The sequence below is a fragment of the Vulpes vulpes genome, chromosome 15, assembly GCF_048418805.1.
Source record: "Vulpes vulpes isolate BD-2025 chromosome 15, VulVul3, whole genome shotgun sequence".
Lineage (NCBI taxonomy): Eukaryota > Metazoa > Chordata > Mammalia > Carnivora > Canidae > Vulpes > Vulpes vulpes.
Window position 1 is genome coordinate 88,826,718 of NC_132794.1, and position 23,121 is coordinate 88,849,838.

General features: G+C 47.6%; 1 protein-coding gene across 10 annotated transcripts in view; it reads left to right on the plus strand.

Annotated features, from left to right (window-relative positions):
* Window positions 1-20,698, plus strand: part of R3HCC1L (R3H domain and coiled-coil containing 1 like) — a 130,863-nt gene extending 110,165 nt beyond the window's left edge. For 8 of the 10 annotated variants that reach the window (XM_072739689.1, XM_072739691.1, XM_072739692.1 and 5 more), the window contains one exon: window positions 18,360-18,526. In XM_072739689.1, coding sequence (XP_072595790.1) covers window positions 18,360-18,442 — 83 coding nt within the window. In that variant the 3' untranslated portion in view covers window positions 18,443-18,526. Of the gene's footprint in view, window positions 1-18,359 lie in introns of all 10 variants that reach the window. The other 2 variants (XM_072739684.1, XM_072739686.1) reach the window with 1 other exon arrangement.
* Window positions 20,699-23,121: the final 2,423 nt, after the last annotated feature.

The following is a 23,121-nucleotide window of genomic DNA, read 5'->3' on the forward strand; positions in this document are numbered from 1 at the left end:
CCCGGCTGTGGGAGGACTACTGTCCACCCCTGGCCGCTCATGTCCCAGATGTCCCCCCAGTGCCCCCGCCCCGCCCCATCAGGGCCCAAAGCATTCCCTGCATGAATCAACAGGAAAGAATGCTCCCAGCCTTGGGTCAGTGGCAGCGCAGCAGCCTGGCCCCACCCCAGGGGACAATGAGGCAGCTGTGGGCTAGGGTGCCAGGTATGCCTCAGCCCCCTCCCCATTCCCAGCCACTTCTTATGCTGAGCCAGGAACAACACGGAGGGCCCGGAAAACCTGGGCTCCACCTGCTGCCAATCACCCACCCAGAACTAAAAATACCCCGGAGGCTAGCGGCTGGCCGGGCTAGAGCCCAGGGAATGAATGGATGTGTTGCCCGGAAGTCCGTTGACCTACAAGACTCTGGGCAGAGGCTGAGGCCAGGGAGCAGTGGAAGGAGGAATCTCCCGGGGGCAGAGGTGGGGGGTCACTGTAAGGCTCTTTCTTAGAAGTGAAGCTAGCTCAAGGACCCACGCGAAGCAGGCCCATTTATTCAATCTGCTGGCATATACTGAGCACTTGCCATACACCAAGCCCTGTGATAGAATCTGCGTTTAGAGTAAATAGAAGTTCCAGGGACCCCTAGAGTCGAGGAGGACACCGACCTGTATATCGAGAGGTCCTTGGCTCTGGCTGTGGCTGTGAGCGCAGGCACGAAGGAGGTAGCAGGCCGTCTCCATCAAGTCAGAGCTTATTGAGATGAACTGAACTGTCCCATTTGACCCCCACAGCAATCAAATTTAAGGGTGAGGAGATGGCCACTCAGCGGAGCAGTGGAGAAAATCCCACCACTAGTAAGACATAGGGCTGGGCTTCACACAAGGGGGGACACAAACAAGCCAGAAGTGATCCCTGTCCTCAAGGAGCCTGCAGGGTGGTGGGGGAGACAGACTCACAATCAGCCAACAGACAAGGCATTCATTCTCATCATCATCATAACAGCCAGCAGGTGTGGAGCAGTTGCTCTCTGTATCATCTCATGTAATCCTCTTAAAATCCCCATGGACAACACTGTCATCACTCTCCTTTACAGATGATGAAACTGGGGCACAGAGAGGTTAAGTGATTTGGTCAGAACCACACAGCCATTATCTGCAGAGAGTAGCAAGTGGTGAACTGAAGCATAGTTTGCTCTGTGCTCTGCGCTCCCCGTTACAGAGCAGGGGCGGGGAGTTTGGGGGTGCAGGTAGAGTCTGAGGATTGAAGGCTTCAAGAAAGAAGTGCCTTGAAGGATGGCTTGACCTGCTAGCTGTTATAATGATGACAATGCCTCATCTGTTGGCTGATTGTGGGTCTGTCTCTCCCACTACTCTGCAAATTCACTAAGTAGAGAGATGGGAAAGTGGGGTGGTCATGTATAGTGCTTGGAAGCCCTGGAGTGCTGGGCAGGTGTCGAGTTGTCCCATCTCTTTCCTCCAGTCCCCCAGGACCAGGGCATATGTATTACCATCTTGCCCACCCCTCCCATGGTGAGGAGCCGAGAGGTTGAAAAGTAGCTAAGACGAGTCTCTTTCCCATGGGGAAACCCACCTAAATCAGGGCCTGTGCTTTCCTTTCCAAATGGAAAGGCCAAGCTCTCCTGCAGAAAGCTGTGTCCCGGGATGTTGGTAGGGAGTGGGACAGGGACCTGGCTAGAGTACACGGTTCCAGGGCTGCTGGGCAAGCTTTCCTCTTCGATGGCCTCCAGGGCTCAGTCCAGACCCACCTCTTTTGAGACTCATTAGGGAGGCAACTGTACAGTTTAGGAATCGGGGGATCTGAGTTCTTGTTCTGACTGTCTGAACTGTGTGGCCAGGCAAGTCCTTTGGCCTAGCCCAGGGTAGGTACAGCCCCCTGCATCTTCTTGTCCTGCCTTTGTACGCCTGCCCTTTGACATCCAAGGGCCAAACTGCTCTCCTCTCTTCCTACATCCTGCCTGTTGCTGACTTCAGTGAGCAGATTGACTTGTCATGCCTTAGCTCTAGAATCCTCAGTGGCTCACTGTTGCCTGTAGGATACGGAGAATCCACTGCTGTTCCTCCTGTTCCCTGTCCTTCTTTCCACTTCTGACTTCATTTCTTCTATTCTATCTGTCCTTGAGGCCTCAGTCTGATCCCAGCTCCTCTACTAATTTGCCCATGAAAGCTTACATGAATGCTCTCAAAGTATCAGGTCCCAGAGGAGTCACAGAGCTAAAGCAGACACAATCGCTGCCCTCGGTTATGCACCAGCCTGATGGGAGCTGACTCACAGATGTGGCGGTGATGGGACAGTTGACTGGGATGACAGGTGGCAGGACTTAGGGAAGGGAACTGACTGGTTCCACGCAGGACAGGCTTTTCCTTTGCTGAGAGCTGTTTAACCAGCGTACAAGGCTTTTGTTCCAATGGGAGGGGTGGGAGCAGAGGGGATTTTGAGAAGTCTTGGGGTGGGGAGGCGAGGAGGTGGATCTAGCAGGGATGGACCGCCAGGGAGAGGCTGGCTTGGGAGATGGTTCCTGGGGAGAGAGAGAAATGAGCTGGCTACAGTATGGAGAGGACATTTTTGGGGAAGACAGAGCTGTTAAAGAGAAATTTTAGGAAGTTTTGTTTTGCAATATGCGATGTCAACTTCCCCCCTATTCTTCTGAAAGCTTCAGAAAACTTGCCCTCGAAGTGTTTGGAGTTGGACAGGCTCACCTCAACCTTGGCAGAGCCTGGCATGCGTCAGAGGGCCTCATGTCATACATCTAAGAGTTAAAAATCAAACCTAAGTCATTGTTAAATAAAACATGGTCTATCTTCCTGCCTTGACAAGTAACACCTTTGGAAAGACCTAGAAGACCAGATTTGAATCCAGAACTTTCTACTCCTTAGAGTTCTGTATGAAACATGTTATTATGGGAGGTATCTACCTCTGACCCTGAGCCCAATGTGACCCATCCCCTTCCTCTCCCACCTTCTGCTCCATCCCACACAGCGAGGGACCTTCTGCTGTGACAGGAACACGTGCACAGGAGGCTCTGTCCAGATCCCCCCAGCAGCTGCCCTTTGGCCGCCCTGGGCCCTGGGTGCACAGCCTGGAGGTGCAGTCTGCATTCGGGAGGAAGGGCTGGAAGCAGGCTTGGCTTCTTGGGCAAGGCACTCCTTGAGCTTCTTTTGGAGGTGGGATGGGGGCTCCAGTGGGCACATCCCCTTGGCCCTGTGAACTCTGTGCCCTGTGGGGGAGGGTGCAGTTGGCCAAGGGCCCCAGGGATGCCCTCTGATGCGTGGATGGCCAGAGCAGGGAGCAATGCCAAGGTCTGAAGATGGCCACCCAGGTGTATGGGTGGGGGGGCCAGGAGGCACCACATGGAGATGGGAATGTGGCTTACAGGTGGGGGAGAGGTGGGGAGCCGAGTCACTGGAGTGGTGTTTAGAGGCACTGTGGGCCAGGCAGCCCCAGAGCCAGGTAGGGCCTCACCTCACTTTGGCAGGTGGGGGGCACTGAAGCTTTTAGGAATTTTTTTTATCTTTGCTGGTGCTGTCTTGAGCCAGTATTTAACTCTTCACAGATTTATACCTTTGGTGGGGGGTGGGGGTGCTGGGAAGGGGTGTTCTGGAGGTAGATAGGGAGGATTTTAGTAACCCATAAGCTGCTGAAAGCCAGAGAACCTGACTTAAACTCCCCCATGTCCACCTCTGCCCCTGGGATCCCCAGCTCAAAGGCCTTGAGTTCCCACAGACGTTTGAACGTTCAGTTTGATTGGATACCAATAGCTTAACATGCGCCTCTGCCCTCAGCCTGTTCCAGCCCCCGCTCCCCCAGACACAAGCTCGCACCTCATTACCCTGCTTGTCACATTGAAGTCCTCGCCTGAGGACGGTCATCAACCAGCATTCTCCCCATCATCAGTTCCCCCCTCCCCGCCCTCCAGGGCCTCCCGCCGGGCTCACTCCCTTCCTTTCTCTCCCTGCCTCCCACTCTCAGTCACAGGCCCCTGCCCAAACTTCCCCTACCCAGGCCTCCTCTAGTCTCCTGAGAATATCTTCCATCCTCTCTTCCCCCTCAGTGCCACCTGCAAACCCCTACTCTCCCTGTCCCAGTAACTAACACTGGTGATGCTGGGACACACTTCTATTCAGGTAAATTAAATTCATAAGTTCTGGAGGAAATGAGACAGGATGAAGACTCAGTGCCACAGCCCAGAAGCCTCCCAGGCCCCCTCGGAAGCTCCCAGAAGTCTGTGCTGCCCTTCTCACCCGCCTATAATTGAACCCCTTTGTCCCCAGGCAACACCAGACAAGTTAAATTAAAAAACATTTCTTATTCCACGCTGCTCTCCTGGATTTTTAAAAAACAACAAATAAAGTAACTGCATTGCTTTTCCCAGTTTCTTGTGCTGGCTGAGGGCAGTAGGCCTCAGTGGGCTATCCTGGGAACCTTGAAGCCCATGCAACACCTCCCCTAGCCCAGGGTCTCACCTTCTCTTAGCCTCTTCAGGAATATTGTTAGCCAATTTGGGGGCAGAGCCAAACTGCAGGCCTAAGGGTTAGGGGCCACTCCTTGCCTCTGATCAACAGGGTCAACGTTTTTGAATGACCTCTGGGCTTAATTATGGCAGTCAGTGGGAAATACGAGTTCCGGGAACAGAGCTGTCAATTAAGGACATGTGACTAAAGCCAGTTCTGTATTCTCTTGCATCTGAGTTTGTTGATCTAGAACTTTGCAAATATTGTCAAGGTTCCTTGTGAGGAATTAGTTTTCTCGAAAGCTAGGACTGACAAGCTCCAAAGGGTTAATTTTCCTGTAACCAGTGCTCCACTTCCAGGAACCAGGAGGGGGCAGCAAGGAACTGCCTGGGTGGAGCACTCCCAGGACCTGGCCTGCCCCCAGAGGGTGGGGGTGGAAACCCGCAGGGACAGAGGTCAGGGTAAGTCCCTGGATGAAGCAGGGGCTGAGTCAAGACCAAGGCCAGAATCCTGAAGGTGAGGTGAGGAGCCATTGGCATTAAAAGCCACACCAGGAGTGAGGGTCGGGGGTGCAGGGAAGAAAGACAAGCCCCACCAGAAGGCAAGGCTGATTGATGGGCTGACTCAGATGACAGCAGACAGAGCAGGAGGCTGGCCTGGCAATCTCACACTTCAGCCCAGCAGTTCTTGGATTGTGGTCCCAGACCAGCCGCATCGGCATCCTCTGGGAACCCATTAGAAATGCCAGTTATCAGGCCTTACCTCCAGAAACTCTGGGGATGGGCCCTAGCATCTGTATTTTAACACATTCTCCAGATAATTCTTATGCCTGCTAACATTTGAGAACCAATTCTCTAGATAATACTCTTGGAAAATGTTTGCACTGACAGAGTCTAGAGCCTTTTTATGGATGCCTTTTTCCTTAGAGTCCCAGACATGCCTGGTGGGCTCAGCCCTCTTGGGGTCCTCTTGTGTTATAAGGAAGCTCCTCCAAATATGATGGGCCAAGTTTTGGGGGATCACAGTCTTCTACATCCCAGTTATTCTCAAATGGATTTACAATCCCTTCATGCCATATCTTCTGTCCTATGTAGAGTTCTACAAGGACCTCTGCATCCTTAAGGAACATTATCAAGGTGGTGGTGGAGGGATTCCTCACTATTGGGCCAGGAGTGGAAGTCAGGTCAACATCGAGATTCTGACAGGATCTTCCTGCGTGACAGGAATTTCACCATCTATTCAATACCACAAAATCTATGCCATTGTGAACATCAGCCTGAAGTCTGAGATCTTCCGGGAGACCAGTTGGCCAACAGGTGTCATTGATGCCCACCAGCTCTGGACAGGCAGAAGGGGCCCAGAGCTGGTTCCAAAGGCCTCTTCTTCCTGGAGCTGGTCCTGGCTTTCATAATTCACAGTACATCTTGAGTTGCAGGATAATTTTTCATCCTGGACCATTCTGGACATACCAGCAGCCCAAGAAGAGTTAAATAGATACAAGGTTGTTAATTTGTTCACAAAGGAAACTGCCCAGAAAGGACAAGAAAAGCTTCATTTCCTAGCCATTAACTGAAAACCACTTTTCTTAGGACAGCCTGACCTCTAAAGTGTGACTGAACTATCCAGAAAAAAATGTAGATAAACGATGTCTCCTTTTAGCATTGAGAGCTAGTAAACAAAGTAGGAGAAAAGGAATTCCACCAAGATATCAGCAGAAACTTAACTTCTTAGGGGAAATAATTTCCTCTCCTCATTAGCAATTAATGAGCATACGCTTCTGCCCACCAGCGCTCTGAATTACTGTCACTATGGTGAGGTGGTGTGACAGGAACTTGGTGCAGTGCCTTGTGCCTTTGGCAGGGATTTGTAAACCAGAGCTAAAGGGTGAATTCATCTCATTCAAGTCAAGGTGATATCTTGTCCTAAATATTGGGCAGGGATCCGTCATATTTGTACAGAGAACACTTTGCTACAATTGGTGGAGACACAAAGAGATAAAGACCCAGTTCCTACCCTCAGTGTAAGTCACCTAAGTCATGGATTATATTTATATCATTATACAAATTACATGAATTACATCAACCCGTGGAATCTGTGTAGATAAGATCATTCATTTACTTGTTCATTCCACAGATGTTTATTGAGCACCTACTATTTATGTAGCCACTTAAAGAAATCTAGAAAAGTAAATATAATCCAAGTTTCCCAGGCTCTTTGTGCTACTGGAGTCATACTAATGGGAAAGGTCACATTTTCTAGGTTCTTGTCTCTATTATTTAGGGAGCACTTCCAGCACCCTCTGCCCCTGCCTTCAACCAAATTCTCACCCAGTTCACATCTAGGAGTTTTCAGCAGATGGTCAACATGGACTCATAATTGAGGCTATAAACTAGGGTTAAATTGTAGTGTCTTCCTTAATCTTCTTTCCCAGCTTTGCACCCTCCCCTCCCCCACCGTTGATGTTCATTACCTGAGAAGCTTCTTGAAAAATTTTCAAGTACTCTTGGCTAGTGCTCACTGAGAAAAAAGCTGAGATCCAAGCCAGAGGGGCTAGCTCTTGATGCTTCTAAAGCGGCCACCTCTCATGGCATAGAACGGTGCCACCTTCCCTCCAAAGTGAGGAGAATGCCTTTCCCCACCCCAAGACACCCCCTCCCCATGGTTCCGTGCTGTGTCACCTGAAGTCTGGTCTGTTTCACTGGCCTACAGCCTACCTTTTCACCTATGTTGTTATAGCTTTATATTAAGTCTTATATCAATAGTATGAGTCCTCCAACTTTGTTCTTTTTCAAAATTGTTTTGTTTTATTCTAGTTACTTCGTCTTTCTATGTGCATTTTAGAATCAGCTTGTCTACCAAAGAGCCCACCAGAATTTTGATTGGAATTGCACTAAATTTCTACATTTGTTTGAGAAGTGATATTTTAAGATAACTGTGCCTTCTAATACACAAACACAATATGGTTTTCCATTTCTCATTGATTTCTTTAATTGATGATTTGTAATTTTTGACCTAAAGTTCTCAAATATGACATATATGTTGGATTTATGCCTAAGTATTTCACATTTTGCTAATATTATAATGGCACTTAAACATTTTAAATTTTCAATTGATCATCACTAGTAAATAAAAATACAATAATTTTTTACTCATTGACTTTGTGTCCTGAGAAGTTGCTAAACTCACTTCTGTAGTTTATATACTCCTTGGGATTTTCTTTTTTTTTTTTAAATTTTTTTATTTATTTATGATAGGCACACAGTGAGAGAGAGAGAGAGAGGCAGAGACACAGGCAGAGGGAGAAGCAGGCTCCATGCACCGGGAGCCTGATGTGGGATTCGATCCCGGGTCTCCAGGATCGCGCCCTGGGCCAAAGGCAGGCGCTAAACCGCTGCGCCACCCAGGGATCCCCTCCTTGGGATTTTCTTCATAGAAAAGTAAGTCATCTGTGAATAGGGACAGTTTTATTTCACCCTTTACAGTTTGGATGCTTTTGTTTCTTTTTCTTGTCCTATTGCATTTTATGGTACCCCCAATATTGGATATTTTTGTCTTGGATTGTTTCCAATATTAAGGGAAAAGCATTCAACCTTTCATCATTAAATAAGATGTTACCTGGAGGTCCAATTCACCTATGTTGTCAAAGTTATTTGTGTAGAGTTGTTCACAGTATTCTCTTATTATTCTTTTGATATCTGACAGGATGTATGTCTATAGGTGTTATATTCCCTGATTATTCCTGATATCGGTAATTTGTAATAAAAAATCTCTTTTTACTTGTCATTTTCTTGCTAGAAGATTATCAATTTTACTAGTCTTTTGAAAGAACCAACTTTTTGTTTCATCAATTTTCTCCATTGTTTTTCTGTTTTCAGTTTCTGCTCTTATCCATATTATTTCCTTCTTCTGATTTGTGTTTATCTTGTTCTTTTCCTAGTTTCTTGAGGTAGGAAATTAGATTTTTGATTTGAGGCTTTACTCTTTTCTAATATAAGCATCAATGCTATAAGTTTTCCTCTTAGCACTGCTTTAATTCTGTCTCACAAGTTTTGATATGTTATATTTTCATTTTCACTTAGGTCAGTGTATTTTTTGTTTGTTTGTTTCCCTTGAGACTTTGTGACCTATGAGTTAGTTAGAAGTGTGTTGTTCAGTTTTCCAAGTATTTGGTGATTTTCCAGTTTTATTTCTATTATTAGTTTCTATTTGATTCTATTATGGTCAGATAACACACTCTGTATGATTTAAATTTTTAAAAATTTGTTGAGGTTTGTTTTGTGGTCCAGGATATGATCTATCTTGGTATATGTTCCAGGGACACTTGAAAAGAATGTATATCCTGTTGTTATTGGGTACAGTATTTTATAAATGTCAGTGAGATTCTGTTGACTGATGGTGGTGTTGAATTTTATATCCTACTGATTTTCTGATTGTTCCATCAGTTGTCAAAAGAGAAATGTCGAAGTCAACAACTATAATTGTAGATTATAAAAATAATATTTTTTCTTTCGGTTTTTGTTTCACACATCTACAGCTCTGTTGTTTGTACACGCTTATTTAAGGATTCCTTTTTTGGGTGGATTGGTCCTTTTATTATTATATAACCCCTATCTCTGTTTCTGGTCATTATCTTTGTTCAACACTTATACTTTATCTGATATTAATATAGCCACCACTCCTGCCTTCTTTTTTTTTTTTTTTTTAGGTTTTATTAATTTATTCATGAGAGATAGAGAGGCAGAGACAGAAGGAGCAGCAGACTTCCCACTAAGCAGGGATCCCGATGTGGGACTCTATCCCAGGACCTTGGGATCATGACCCAAGCCAAAGGCGGATGCTCAACAGACTGAATCACCCAGGTGTCCCCTGCCTTCTTTTGGTTAATTCTTGAGTGGTATCTTTTTTTCCCTATCCTTTCCTTCCAACTGCCTATGTCATTATATTTGAAATGAGTTTCTTATAGACAGAATGTGGTTGGGTCATGTTTTTAAATCCACTCTATCAATCTCTACCTTTTAATTGGTGTATTTAGACCATTCCCATTTAATGCAATTAAGTACTTAAGTCTGTCATTTTGTTTTTTCTTTTCTGTTTGGTCTGGAATTTTTTTCATTTGTTTGTTTCTCCCTTTCTTTTCCCTGCCTTGCTGTGGGCTACTACAACATTTTTTTAGAATTCCATTTTGATTAATCTATAGTGGTTTTAAAAAAGATTTTATTTATTCATTTGAGAGACAGCAAGAGAGCTCAATCTGAGAGTAGGGGCAGAGGGAGAGGGAGAAGAGGCCAGACTCGGGGCTTGATGCCAGCATCCCAAGATCATGACCTGAGCAGAAGGCAGATGGCTTAACCAACTGAGTCACCCAGGCACCCCTAATCTATATGATGTTTTAGGGAATATCTCTTTGTGTACCATTTTTTAGTGATTGCTTTAGGTATTACATTAAACATATAATTTTTAAGTCTACTGTTATTACTATTTTCCCAGTAGCAACCTTATCTCCCTTTGTCTTTTTATCCTCTCCCAATTATAATATACTTGTCTTAAATATTCCCTTTACATAAATTTATAACCATACAAGTCAGTGTTAATAGATTTTGCTTCAACTGTCAAACATAGCTTAGAAAATCAAAAACAGAAGAAAGTAGGTATTTAGCCATCTTTTATTTTTCTGTTTTTCTTTCTTCCCTCCTGATATTTCAAAATGCTTTCTTTTGATCATTTCTCTCTGCTTTTTAGAGAATTGCTGGCCATTCTTTTAGGATAGACTTCCTAACAACAAATTCTTAGTTTTTTTTTTTTTTTCATCTGAGAAGGGCTTGATTACCCTTTCATTCATGAAGAATTTTTCTTGCTGGATATAAAATTCTGTCTTGACAGTTCTTTTCTTTCATTTCTTTTCTTTTTTGAAAATGTGTCATTTATTTTGGGCTTCCTTAGTTTCTGATGATGAATCCGTTGTCATTCAAACTGTTTTTCCCCTATAGGTAAGGACATTTTTCTTTCTCTGCTTTCAAGATTTTTCTGCCTTTGGTTTTCAGAAGTCTGACTATGATGTATCTCAGTATGAATTTGTTTGGGTTTATCCTGTTTGGAGTTTGTTCATCTTCTTGAATTTATAGGTTTACTCATTCTGCTAAATCTGGAACATTTTCAGCCATTACTTCTTCAATTGAAAATCTCAGTGAGTGAACTCAAGAACAAAATGGAGACGACAGAGGAAAGAATCCGTGGATTCAAGATAGAAAAATAGAAATGACCTAATCTGAACAACATAAAGAAAAATTGAATTAAAGAAAGAAGAAGAAGAGTTAATGAAGCCTCAGGGAACTGTAGGACAATAATGAAAGATCTAATATTCATCATTCATGTCATTGGAGTCCTAGAAGCAGAGGAAAATGAAGGCAGGATTGAAAAAATACTTGAAGAAGTAATGGCTGAAAATATTATTGTATTTTTCTGTTCTAAATTTTTTTTGGCTTTTCTTTATATTTTCTTTCTTTTTTTTTCCCTGAAGATTTCCTAACACACCTCCACTCAGTAGAGATGCAAGTCTCAGCTCCCTGCTCAACCTTCTGTTATTATACCACCCTGTGTCTGGCTGGGGATTAGGTATTTGTTACAGCCTGGTAAGGGTAGAAATCTGGACTCTTTACTTGGCTTTTGCTGATGTGGGTGCATGTGTGTGTTTCTCAGGTTGTGGGGGAATGGTGCCACAGTGAGGTTTTTTCTATGGTATTTCCTGAAGTAGAGCAGTCATTGTCTAAGTTTTCTGTCTAGATAGGCTTCCTGATCCTTTGGCTGAGAGAGTTGGCTTTTGCTGGGGCTTTTGTGGTCTGTGTCTGTTGGTGCTGCCAAGCTGTTGGCTTCTTCAGTAACAAGTCTGGGATATATGAGGCAAAAAGAAAACTCAAGGAACTCAATGTCATGTCATTCCTTGGTTTCCAAAGTCCCTAGCTGGCTTGCCTTCTTCTCTCTACTTTCTGGAGTCTTCTCACATTTAGGGCATTTATTTATCAACTCTTACTCTTTCTCCAATTGTGTCCTCAATTGTGGAGGTTACCTTTGGGGCATTAACCACCTTGTGGGGATGTGGCATGGTGCATAAGAAGCATCTGCTATATTACCATGCTGTGAATATGGAATCTAGGTGTATTGACAGCTAATCCTATAATCTTTGGCCTACGGTATATTCTGACCTATGGCATACTCCTAACCATTATGTCTAGGTTGCTCCTGACTGATTCTAACTTTGCTGGCCTCTTCATCAACCAGACTTCCCCCAGTGTTGACTGTCCCATCGGATTCAGACTGCTTTCTGATGGAGGGTAGGGGTAGGCAGGGCTGGATGCCATTCTTAGATACCAGCTATGGTACGTTGAATAGTGGCCCCAAATGCAATATGTCCAAGTTCTAACTCCCAGGATCTATGAAGGTGACCTTGTCTGGAAGAAGGGTCTTTGCAAATGCAATTTAGGACATAGAAATGAGATCATCTTAGATTTAGGGTGGCTCCCAAATCCAATGACTAATGTCTTTATAAAGGAAAGGAGAGGGAGAGTTGAGACACATGAACACAGGAAAAAAGACCACCTAAAAATGAAATTGGAGACTGGAGTTATATTGCTAGAAGTTAGGAAACTCCTGAAACTACCAGAAACTGGAAAAATTGAGAAAGGACTCTCCCCTGAAGCCTTCAGAGGGAGCATGGCCCTACCAACACCTTGATATCAGACCTCTGGTCTCCAGATTTTGAGGTAATACATTTCTGTTGTTTTAAGCCATGTTTTATAGTAATTTGTTGCGGCAACTGCAGGAAACCATAAGAGTAGCACAGATGGAAATTTTTGCTGTGAGAGGACCAAGCTCTGCAAAGATGGAGCAGCTGTCCCATTGCTGTTGTCACCTCTGATTGCTGGAAAGCAGCCATTCCACAGTTTGTTGACTTCATGACCCTCACCCCTGATATGACTGAACTTGGCCATACCTACAGTATTTGTACCCGTTCAATTTGGCCCTGACCTGCACGGTGCCTACACTCAGGATAGCCCTGGAGTGGCTTGTGTGCCCCCACCCTGCCCTCATAGAAGACACAGGATATGGCTTTTTATCCATCACACTTCAGATCTCTCCTAGTAGGACCCTTTGGGGTGACGTGGATAAGTTAGTTAGTGTGTGTTACCTAGAAACAATGGATACCAACTTTGGCTAATTTAAACAAAAACAAAAACAAAAAACAGAAAAAGAGAATTTATTGCAAGGATACAGGAAAAGCTGAATAATCCAGGCTGATAGCAGGCTAACAGTGCAGGGGACCTGGTTAGTAGCCAGAACTAAAGGACAGGGGATTCAAGTTTCTGCCAGTAAAGTGGCCTCAGGTCATATCCCATCAAGTTGAAATTCAACCAGTGAAGGTCTGACTGGGGCAGATGATGCTAAGGGATGAGGAGGTGGGGGTGAGAAGTAGGAAGTTTGGAAGTGGAACCAAGGCATCCCAGAATGGGAGGATTAATTCCTCAAAAGGAATGTTGAAGTGCTGGTACCACAAAGGGGAAAGGATTCTGGGCAGACAGAAACCCCAGCTGCCTAGGCAAGGGACAAAAGCTGGCTCACTGTTCCTCTTCTCCCCCTGATTCCCCATCCCCAATCTCTACTTCTTCCTGCTCGGTTCCTCAGAAGGAGGAGAGAGAAACCACAGATTTTTTTTTTAATAACTTCAGAGTATACCTCGAGTCAGTGATAAGCGATAATTAGACTGTGATTGTTCTATTTAAGCGCTTCAGTTAATCAATTTACAATCGCCTATGCTGTCTCCAAGTATTGATTATGGAGTCCTGCATCTTGGAAGTCTTAAAGTACCCTCCTGGGATGCTACCCCTGCCACTGTGATTCTCATAGGCACGTGAACACCCTGCGCTGAGCCGACCTTTCCATGTGGTTGCTTGAGATACTTTTTCATCTTAATTGTTTCTGAAGACAGGATAGAATAGCAGCTCCTTCTAGTGCTGATTTGAATCTAAGTGGGAAGGAGCTGCCCGGTTAATGGGCCATACGGCTGTTCCCAGGTGGGAAGGATGGGGTTGACTGCTCCAGATGCCCTCTCAGAGAAGATACGGTTACAGCCTAGAGATTGACCATGAACCCTTGTAAGGATGATAATTGAAGAGAGGTGACCCTGCGCAGACACCAAGCCATCTCATCCAACCCATAATCATCATAGCAAACAACAGGGGCTCAGGACTGGCCCCAGGGCCTCACTAAGCAGAAGGGCCTTAAGAAGGGTATAGGCAGAATGGAAAGGGGAGGAAGGGCTGGTCGAAGGCAAGGAGGCAAATTGCAGTGTTTTCAACTTGGCCACACCTGAAAAAACACTTGAGCCTCCATCCTACTCCAGACAGATTGCATCAGAATCTCTGTGGTGGCGGCGGTGGTGGTGGTGGTGGTGGTGGTGGTGGTGGTGGTGGCTATGGTGTTTCTGGGCATCTATATTTTTTAAGTTCCCAGGTGACATCTTATTAAAGTTAGGAATCACTGAGTTAGAGCAGAGTCATTGACCTGAGATCCATGGTGGGCTCTGGGAAGCATCTATGATGTCTCCCCCAAATGCAAAATTGTCTGTATATATGCTTTTCTAGGGGCAGGCACCCATTGCTTTCATCAGATTTGCAAAGTGGCCTGTGACCCTCCCAAGGACACAAAGCACAGAAATAAAGGGGATATATAGCCTGTGCCAGGGAGGAGGAGGGAGATTCAAGCTAAGGTGATTCTGCTGCTGGTGGTCAATTGTAGCACCTCCTGTCACAATCCTGCAAAGCTGCCCTCCTACCCTTAGCCAGGCTGCCGGCCACCAGCCCTGACAGGAACCTTCCCTGTCAGCTGTATATAAACAGCTGCAAAAAGAGAACAAATTTGGTGATGGACATAAAGTAAACTGGGATTCCCCTCAGACTCATCTCTCCCAAAATCAGGGCAGCAGGAACTGGTTCCAACACTGTTTAAGGCAGTGGTTCTAAAAGTGTGTTCCCCAGAGCAGCAGCTTCAACACTTTTTTGGTACTTACTAGAAGTACCAGTTATCAGGCTCCACCCCAGACCTTCTGAATCAGAAACTCTGGTGGGGCCGCCATTCCATCTGAGCAAAAGCCTGGGTACCCCAAGGTGGGAATACTGCCCTCAGGGAGTGAGGGCCTCCTCATTCATTGATGAATGCGTTCTGGGCTAGCCCAGTACCTGGGGGAGGCTGACCCAGCAGGCTGAGAGCCCGCAGATCCCACAGCTGAGAGAGGCTGAATCAGAGAACACAGACTCTGGGACCAGGACAGGTTTTATGTCCTGTTTCAGACATTCCGAGGCCTCGGCACAGCTAGTTCTAGCAGTCAGCTAGGAGTGTCATGTTGACTTGTGGAGAAAACGCAGCAAGCTCTACATCATGCAGGGAGCACGTGAAGGCAAGAAGGGGGTAGGCACCTGCATCCTTGTAGTCCACGCTCGCTGGCCGAGGAGCCTTGGATTAGGGCCTCTAATGTCCACAGCGCAGGGGCAACCACGGGCCTCAGGAGCTGACGATCCAGCTGGGCAGGGGAGGTGTGCAGGCTGCTGGCTGTAGCACTACTTAGAGCCAGGAACCCAACAGGAGGGGACATGTGCAAGTGTTTAGGGGGAGTGCGAAGGCTGGAGGGAGTAATGTGAGGGGGTCTTCTGGAAGAGGGAGCCGCGCGTAGGATGTGAGGAGCAGGTAGGTTATCCAGGGGGATGCACACTGGGTGGGAAGGCATCCCCCAACAATCTCCCGCATGGGACTGAGAGAGGGGAGACTCCGGGTGGGTTGGAACAGGTCAGTGGAAGGGCCCCATAAGGGGATAATGCTGGGAAGGTGAGGACCAGACGCTGCAGCCCATCCCACAGGCTTAGTAGGGGAATGGCACCATCAAATGGCCAGCTAGGAAGAGCAATGTGGTAGCACAAATGGGAGCACACCTGGGGGTTATTCCTGGTCTCAAGTGATAAGGACCCTCCATTAAGGCGTAGGCAAGTTAGTGAGAAAAGCTAATGTATGAGCTAAGTAAGGTCCTGGTTGTCGTTGGAAGATTTTCATTGAAGTGCTGCGCTCCTTGCCGGGAGCGATCCTCAGAGCCTTGGCTTCCTTCCTTTCCTAGACCTGCAAGTGCCCATCAATAGAAAGAGTATGAATGAACCCAAGGCTTGTGCAAAGAAACCTGGCTAGTGACCAGAAGGAGGGAGGGGGGCCACTTACACGTTCCTCAGCAGGAGAGTAACGAAATAGCCCGTGGCAGAGCCTTGTTATGCAATGTGAGGAGAGAGAGAGAGAGAGAGAGAGAGAGAGAGAATGAGGCAGCTCTGTAGGCACTGACATGAAGTGGTTGCCTGGCATTTTGAAAAGTGAAAAAAGCAAGTTCTATATCAATACGGTAGCATGATGCCATTTGTGTAAATGAGAAGAACTTCAAATGGTAGGTGGGCATGCAAATGCATTTTTAAAAAGGTCGAGAAAGATGCACCCCCAATGAATGACAGCAGTGGCCTGCAGGGAAGGCAGAGTAGTGACGGAATGGCCATGAGGAGGGCCCTCACACCCAGGTTTGCTGTCGAGGGGGCGGCAGTGGGGGTCTGTGTGGCCAGGAGTGGGGTGAGATGAGAGTGACCCCTGTGGAGGGATTCTCAAACACTGGTGTGCAGCGGAGTTGCCAAAGGGCGGGTTGAGATGCAGGTTCCTAGGCCCTGTCCCAGACACGGTGTAGTGGGCCTTCAGGGTGAGGCCCAGACTTCTGCATTCGACACCATTCTGACACCAGTGGTCCCTTGCAGCACTCCTGTGGCAACTCCATAAAACCACTTTCTTCCCTTAGCTGGGTGGTCAGGTGGCTGGGCCACGGGCCCCGCAGGGTGACTAGGCGGATCAGCTTCTTCTTCAGAAGTGGAGGAGGCCGGGGGCATGTGGTGGGGGGAGCCCTTTGGCTCTTCTGTGGGGTTAACACCATTCTTAACAACTGCCTCTCACTCACTCACTCACTCGTGAAGTTTGCTGCTGCTGTCTCCTCTAGGACCTTCATATATTAAGGGACAAAAGTAACCATGCAGATTTCCCTGGGTGGTTTTTAAAAGAGACCTGAACTCCCCAAATCATCCTTCCCAAATTCATTTGGAATTCAAAGCGAGTGGGGAAAATGGGCATTAATTAAATATTTAATTGATGTCCATTAAGTTTGGAATATTGGTTTTAGTTCAAATTTATGACATGGTTGTGTTTTTTATAGCTGCACATATATTGCATATAGGCCATTGGTTCCCTTCATGTAATAAAGTGTTCAGTATATTTATGCCCATTTTATAGGACTTGGAGCAGAGCTGGAGTATTGTAAGCGATTACAGAGACATACAGTATTTGCTTTTATGACGTTGTTGTTGGTATAAATTTGCTGTTAAGTCACCGCTGATCAGACCAGTAACCACCAATTACAACCCCGGGCCTCTGGGAAAATGTGGGCTGCTTTACAACAATCCATTTTATTATGCAGTTTTCAGGTACCTGTTGAGGCAAAATGGAGTCTGCTTGTACATTTACGAGTTGGAGGGGATCGAGCGTCCCCTCGCTGCATGTGGCCAAGACCAGGAAAAAACCTCCATGACTTAAAATATGAATTTGGAGATTGACTGTGGGCCTGAGAGGGTATGAGTGACAGATCTGCAGGCGGGATGAGGACCCAGGCTTCTCTGGCTCTCTGTACAGCTTCAGAAGCCCTTGACTTGACTCCTTCCACCTGTGAGGAGGAGCTTGAGAATTTCTGGTCTACAATCAACAAAACTGATGCTAACATCATTTCGGGTCCAGTGGAAAAAATGAGGCCAGCACTGGCCCTTTTTCCAGGGTAGACCTTGTTTCCAGGAAATCAGTTTTGCCTCACTTTAGATTTCCAGAATGCTCAAGTAGGACCTACTTTTTTTTAACCAACACCAGAACTGGGAGAAAGTTTTGGGAACTGAGGTCCAGCATCCTTCCTTGAATTTAAAAAACTATAAAGAACAACAGAGCAACAAACAAAATGACCTTTCCTGAAAACTTGGTGTGTACCAGGCCCATGATAAGGGCTTTACAGGTATTGGCTCATTTGATGCTTAGGGCAGCCCCATGATTGAGGCTGTTGTCACCCCCATTTACAGATGATGAAAGTGAAGCTGGTAAAGTTAAGGGGTTTGTCCCAGAAAGTGGCTCAGGGGACTATGGTCTTCTGATCATCTGCTCTGGGGACCTCTCTGCTGCTGAGTGGGGGAGTGGAGGCTTAGATTCCAAGAGTCCAAACCTAGAGAGGTGAGGAAGAGCTGAGGCATGGTGGTCCAGAGAGAAAGTTCAAATTTATTCACCACTTTTGCCAGAGTGGAGCTCTCTCCTCTGGATCAGATCTGTTCCTTGGCTCTTATGTCCAGGAATTGTTCTCACACCACCAGAGACTTGTCATCTGGGAAACACGGATTGCACATGGCTACAAAGTAACTTTTCCTCAATACCTCAAGAGGAGTTCTTTCCTCCAGGATGGCCTGCAGGTAGGCTACACTTGGGACCTAAGCCTTTAGTTAGACCTTCTTTGGATACTCACCACAATCGAAACACCCTTATCCAACCTGGAAGCATCAGTCCCAGTAAACCACGGTTCAGAAAAGCCAAGCAACCTGCCAACAGGCACACAGCTCAGTCCATGCTAAGACCCACTTCTCCTGTGACAAAGCCCAATCTCTCCCCACAGGTGTTCATGTTCCCAGGTCTACCTGAAGCCTCAGCTTGAAGTGTTCTCAACCTTACACACACCTGGTGCTTTGGGAGGAAGCTCACAATCACTCTGACTTGCCATATAATTCATTCCCGGACTTTGTTTTTATTTCTGTTCATTGGCAGGAGGTCAGCAGTTGCCGAGTTTTATGGTGAAAGGAGGGTATGTCTACGAGTCCTGGGGGCGATGGAACTGTCCCGTATCCTGACTGCCATGACGGGTATGTGAATCTATACATTTGTTACTGTACACCAAGAATGAAAGAAAAACTAGAAAGCAAAGGATCTTCCTCTGTTGGAACACATCAAACTCTGACAGTACCAGGAAGAGGGACTTCACGTGGAGGAGGGTGGTTCTGGGGCCCGTTCTGTGGATCTTCCCTTTAACTCTCCAAACTGGTAGGACAGCCCTGCTTCAGAATCCAGATGGGCAGTGGGTCTGTCTACAGCAGTGCTGCTCTCAGCTCTTGAAGAAGTGTCCACACCGCCAACTATCTGCCTCCTTTCTCCATGGAGTTGGGCTGGTGGGGACAGCAGGCTCCAGGGCTTTCTCTGGTCTCCTTTGGGACTGGCCAAGAGGCTCCAAAGCCCTGTTTCTTCTGGATGCTGAGGAGCAGCTGATGGCTGCGGGGGCAGAGGTGTGACGTCCATGCGGTTATTCCTTTGAGTTGCGCTCCACTTCCTAAGGTCCCAGAGGAAGAAAGCCTCCCTTCACTCCCATCCCCCGCATCATACACCCAGAGAGAACAATGTGTGGTCACTCCATCTGCTACTGGGGCAAGTCCCCCAGAAAGGAATTAGCCTGAATTGGCCAACTGAGCCAGGGCCCCGAGGCATGTGGACCTGAATGACCTGAAGGTACAGGGAAGAGACCCAGGGTGGTGACACAAGTGTTGGCACTGGCCTCCAGCCCTGTGCGGCCAGGACACATCACTGAACCTGAGCTCTGTGGAGGGCCACATCAGGAGGCATGAGGAGGAAAGACCAGGGTGGTGACTTTAACCAGTTTGTGGTTCCACGAGGGAAGTTCTCCGAGTGGCAGCTCATGGCATGAGCGACTGGCGAGGCCTTGGCACAGAGCCGAGCGGTCCCAGGCAGGACTGGGCTGCCAGCCTGGGCCGCCAGTACTTTTCCTCGCTTACTCATCAGACGAAAAAACAACTCCACCCACTTGCGGTGAATGCTGCCCTGCATTTTTCACCTTCGGGCTATCATTCCGAGGAAGAAATATCAGCCTAGGAGGAAAGTTTTGGCCAGGTTCAAAGGGAAGGGCTTGGGGAATGGAAAGTCCTTTGAAACCTTGCTTGGATGGTGACTGTCTGACCTAGATTTTCCCCTTTTCAGAAGTATGCTAGGAGCTCAAAGGGCCGGGTGTCATGTAGATATGGGTGTGACGGAGTCTGGGGAAAACATACCAACCAGAGCACAGCCGCAGCCCCGCTCAGAGAAACCTCAAGCCTGAGCGTCAGGCCAGACTCCAAAGGGCAGCCTGGCTGTGGGCGCCTCCCGTGGGGCCTCTGGGGCCGCCTGCAGAGGGTGAGGCCAGTGCCCACACATCGTCCTTGGCTGGGTCCTCTAGTGGGGCCAGCTCCTGTCTGAATGTGAGGCTCGTCTCCTTTTCACCATTTCTGGGGGGCCTCAATCCCTCAGATGAGGGTGATGAGGCTCAGGAGAGGATCCCAGGCAACACTGCTGTGAGGATGGGCAAGGGAGGCTGGAAGACAGGAGGGGGGACCAGCTCTGCTGGTGTAGAAATGGTGTAGACAGGCACCTCAGCATCAGCGTACCTGGGAGCAAGGCAACAGGGGTGCCAATCCCACCACTGCTCACACTCGGGAGGTGGGAGGAGGAGGCTGCGGTGCTGGTGGCAGGAGGTTGGGCCGAGTGGTAAAGCCTGGGGGGCTGTGGCACACAGGCTGTGGCATCACACCACAGCAAGCTTTAGCTGAGTTTTCACACTGCCCCCTCCGGGCCCCCTGAATTCTCCCCCACTGCCGTGGCCTCAAGGCTGCCAAACAGACGGCCCCATAGGGTCACCCGGCCCAAACCCATTCTTGTACATTCAACTCTGGTGCCCTGGCTGGGGAGGCTGGAAAGAGACAAGAAGGCAAGAGGAGGAAGGAACTGGCGCTTGCTCCTTCCTAATTTGTTTCTTGTTCCTGTCAGTCTCGCCCTAACAAAGGTCCTGCATCCCAGCAGCAGAAGTTGGTTCCAGTTTCTAGCCTTTCCGGCATGCTCCTAGAATCAGCCTCCCTGCACCTGCTCAGCTACATCAGCTGGGCAGCAGATGCCCGGCTGCCCGCTCCTCCACTGCAGCCCCGCTTCCAAGCGCGCACATTCTGGTGCCCCCCGCTCTTCCTGTGCTCCTGCCTGGGGGAGGGGGGGCTGCGTTTGTAGTTATTCACTCTCTTTCCCATCCAGTATGGCTTTAAGCAATTCTCTAGATTAAATTGTCCCTGATAAAATAACTGTTGTGGTTCCTGTTTCCCCACCACACATGGACACAGACCCCACAGCTACCAAGCCGACGGCACGAGGAAGTTGTAATTCAACACCTGCTCTTCATCCATCAAAGGCATGGGTGGCTGCCAGTGTCACCAGTCACCACACTGCCATGGGGCCATTCCAGCCCAGAGCAAAAAGCCCGATGCCCCGGTTGGCCTGTGTAACCTGATCATGTGCAGAGTTAGGGTTTCCCTTCTGCCACTAGAAGTAGTGATCCCTCTCTGTGGGGTTCCTTGAGATCTTCGGGGTGGGGCTTGTGTGGAGAAGCCCACAATGGGAGCGCTGGCCTGGCCTCAGGTCTCCTTAATGCTTTAGTCCCCTCTGCTCTCCAAATGGCCATGACGCCCCTCGGGGCTCCCACCTCCATGGCTCCTCCCAGGCTGCCACCATCTTCCCTCCTCCTAGTCAGTCGTTAGGGGTGGTCCCGTCAGTGTGGGAGATCTGAGCAACATCACCCAGTCTCAGAGCTGAAACAGAATCTAGAGACCCACTGCTCTGAGCAGACCCCTGGTCTGTCATTTTATTAATGGAGAAACCAAGACCCAGAGAGACTTGGCAGCTTGTCCAAGGTTGCACAGCTTGTTAGAGGCAAGTTTGCAGCTAAGGCCAAATTCTCTATTGCTGGAGAGCTCTGAGCTCTTCTCCTGAAATTTCCCCTGAAATTACTCAAGTCTACAGGCTTCTGTAGGCCAGCTGGGGTCAGCTTGTTTCTGCCCAGTATCCTTCTCTCCTAGACTTCCTGAGAAGTTAGTGTTTTCTGTCTAGTTCCCTGCTCCCTCTGATTTAGCCCTCCGTTTCCTCCGAGCTTCCCTGTCCTGTCAAGCTCTTCCGTATTCTCTGCTTCTGGTCCAGCTGCCCTCTCCCACCCAGCTCCAAAGCCTCTCTGCCCCTCTTAGCCAGCCTGGCGGCTCTCACTTTCCCATTACCAGCTGGCCCTTAGCAATTAGTCCTGACTGTTGGATTATGTAAACAGTGGCTCAATGTGGAGTATGGCCCTGTAATCACAGGCCAGTCCCTGCACCACTGTCCCATGGGCATTTGTGTAGCTGTCTTGTACTAAAACACTGTTCTTCTCTGATTGCGGGCTTGTGGGTAACATTCTTCTGAGGGCTCTTGGGAGGATGGAGCATCACCCCTTATGGTACAGAAGCAATCCTTCTGTTGATCAACCTGGCAATCCCCAAGGCATTGCACTCTGGCAAGCTTGCCAGTGCAGCAGACAAGAAAGCCATTCTTTTCTCTTTGAGGAGTGAAGCAGAGGCAGTTCACAGAAATCATATCTAAAGCCTTTACCCCCAGGCTTAGCATAATAGAACCTTAACTTACATTTTGCTAAGAGACTATTTACCCTGGTTCAGAGCTCTCAAGGCTGATGTAAATCCAAATCACCCAGGGAAGCTGTTTAAAAATAAGTTCCTCCGCATCTCCCCACCCCCAGCTTTCAGAACAGTCCCTGAGAGCAGAGTGTGTTTGTCGGGGGCAGGGTGGGTGGTCTAAGGAACTTCATATTTTAAAGTCTCTACATGATTCTGATGGTTGGCTAAATTGAGAAGCACTGCCTAGACAGGTAACAGAGGCTGCGGTGAGGCTGTTAGGACATGTTGGTAGGGAAAAGGATGCAGAGAAGGGTCCGAAGAGCATGGAGAATGAGGTCATACAGTTAAGCCCTTTGAGGCTGGACATATATTCTAGAACAGGCTATATGGAGACAGATTCTAGGTTCTGCTCTATATATGGCAGTCCTTCTTGGTCAAGAGTATCTTCTTCAGGGTCACATTATCTCTAACACACAGGCTGGGAAACCACTGGGCCCTGGTCACTCTAACCTCCTGCGCTCCCAGGCACATAGGATGGCAGGCCTCTGGGGCTTCTGAGCAAAGCCGATCGATGTCTTCAATGTTTCCTACCATGGCCCCACACAGTGAAAGTTATTGAATAGTGTTGGTAAGTCTCACTCTGACAAGACCATTAGCTTTTTATTCCCTGTGAGTCTGATGACAAGAAAAACACATTTTGAAAATATGTGACTGACACACCTTTGCCTCTATCACTTCCAAAATCCTATCTATTATCTATCTATCTATCTATCTATCTATCTATCTATCTATCTATCAAAAAATTTAGCAGCTTTTCTACATCAACCAGTACCTGAATGTGGTTTGCACTGGAAACCCAGGTGACCATTGTGGATGTGTGTCCACCCTGTCTCTCCTGGCAAGGACCAGTAGCCATGTTCCTGTTGGGTGACCTGCCCCAATCCTGGCTTGTTTTAATCAGGGGTCATTCCAAACAGACCCAATCTTATTTTCTCTTCCAATAAACAAGAATAAGAACTGAGAAAATGGAGCCAGTATCTATTTAGACCTATAAACTGAATACTCAT